This window comes from Phalaenopsis equestris, unplaced genomic scaffold (genome assembly GCF_001263595.1).
Source record: "Phalaenopsis equestris unplaced genomic scaffold, ASM126359v1 Scaffold000352, whole genome shotgun sequence".
NCBI lineage: Eukaryota > Viridiplantae > Streptophyta > Magnoliopsida > Asparagales > Orchidaceae > Phalaenopsis > Phalaenopsis equestris.
In genome coordinates this window covers 968,824-970,037 of record NW_018164794.1, presented here as the reverse complement: position 1 = coordinate 970,037, position 1,214 = coordinate 968,824, and the positions used below count along the sequence as shown (strand labels likewise).

The following is a 1,214-nucleotide window of genomic DNA, read 5'->3' as shown; positions in this document are numbered from 1 at the left end:
GCTCTCCATCATAATTGGAACATACTTCAATTTGATATTTCAAATGCATTTCTTCATGGCGCTCTCAATGAAACAATATACATGAAATAGCCTTTGGGGTTCCATAATTCACAATTCCCAACAAATGTGTGTCTATTTAAGAAATCATTGTATAGACTAAAACAAGCTCCACCTAGTGTTCCTTACCTTTTCCGAATTCTTTCTTACAAAGGGTTTTCATATCAGCAAAGCAGATCCCTCGTTGTTTATATACAAGCATAATACAGACTGTAATCTCCATGCTGACGCAACTATTGCTGCTCAATTTCAGCTTAAAAATCTTGGTTCTGTAGGCTATCTCTTGGGAATTGATGTTCAAAAATCTGCAACTCACTACTTTCTCAGCCAACAAAGATATGCACTTTAACTACTTGATACTGCCGGACTAACCGAATGCCGAACACTCAGCACTCCTATGCCAGTGAAACCACCTGCTGCTACAGTTCAAGCTCTGTCATTTCACGATCCCACCTTGTATTGTCAATTGACGAGCACTTCAATATCTAATTGTGATACACCCGGACATTGCATATGTCGTTAATCGTTTATGCCAGAAGATGCATGCACCTATGACATCAGATTATAAGCAGCTGATTCATCTCTTCCGCTACCCCGAAGGAACAATTCATTTTGGATTGCTTATCGAACTGGGTACTCCTAATTTTACCTCCTATGTTGATGCTGATTGGGCAGGGGATCTATCCGACCGGAAGTCTACAACTGAGGTATGCTCATTCCTTGGCAACACTCTTATTTCTTGGAAAGTGAAGAAACAATCAATTGTTGCTCGATCTTCCATGGAAGTGGAATACCGAGCACTAGCCACTGCTGCAACTGACGTACTATGGCTCAGATGTCTCATTGAAAAATTTGGTCATCCGATAGATCAACCCACGAGTCTCTACTGTGATAATGTTTCAGCAATATCTCTGGCTAAGACCCCATCTTCCATGCTAGAACCAAACACATAGAGATTGATCATCACTTCCTTCATGATCACATCAACCTTAACAACATCCAACTTCAACACATACAATCTCGACAACAACTGACAGATATCCTTATCAAAGCTCTTCCAAAATATCAATTACATACTCTTCGCACCAAACTTATGGTTCTACCCGGAATGCTCAGCTTGCAAAAGGGTATTAACCATAATATACATTGCGATCCCC

The 1,214-nt window shown here is 40.3% G+C and overlaps 1 protein-coding gene across 4 annotated transcripts in view; it reads left to right on the top strand.

Moving 5' to 3' along the window:
• Positions 1-1,214, top strand: part of LOC110026117 — a 62,943-nt gene that overhangs the window by 4,392 nt on the left and 57,337 nt on the right. For all 4 annotated transcript variants that reach the window (XM_020726921.1, XM_020726922.1, XM_020726919.1 and 1 more), the window contains exon 3: positions 311-764. In XM_020726921.1, coding sequence (XP_020582580.1) covers positions 597-764 — 168 coding nt within the window. In that variant the 5' untranslated portion in view covers positions 311-596. The remainder of the gene's footprint in view (positions 1-310; positions 765-1,214) is intronic.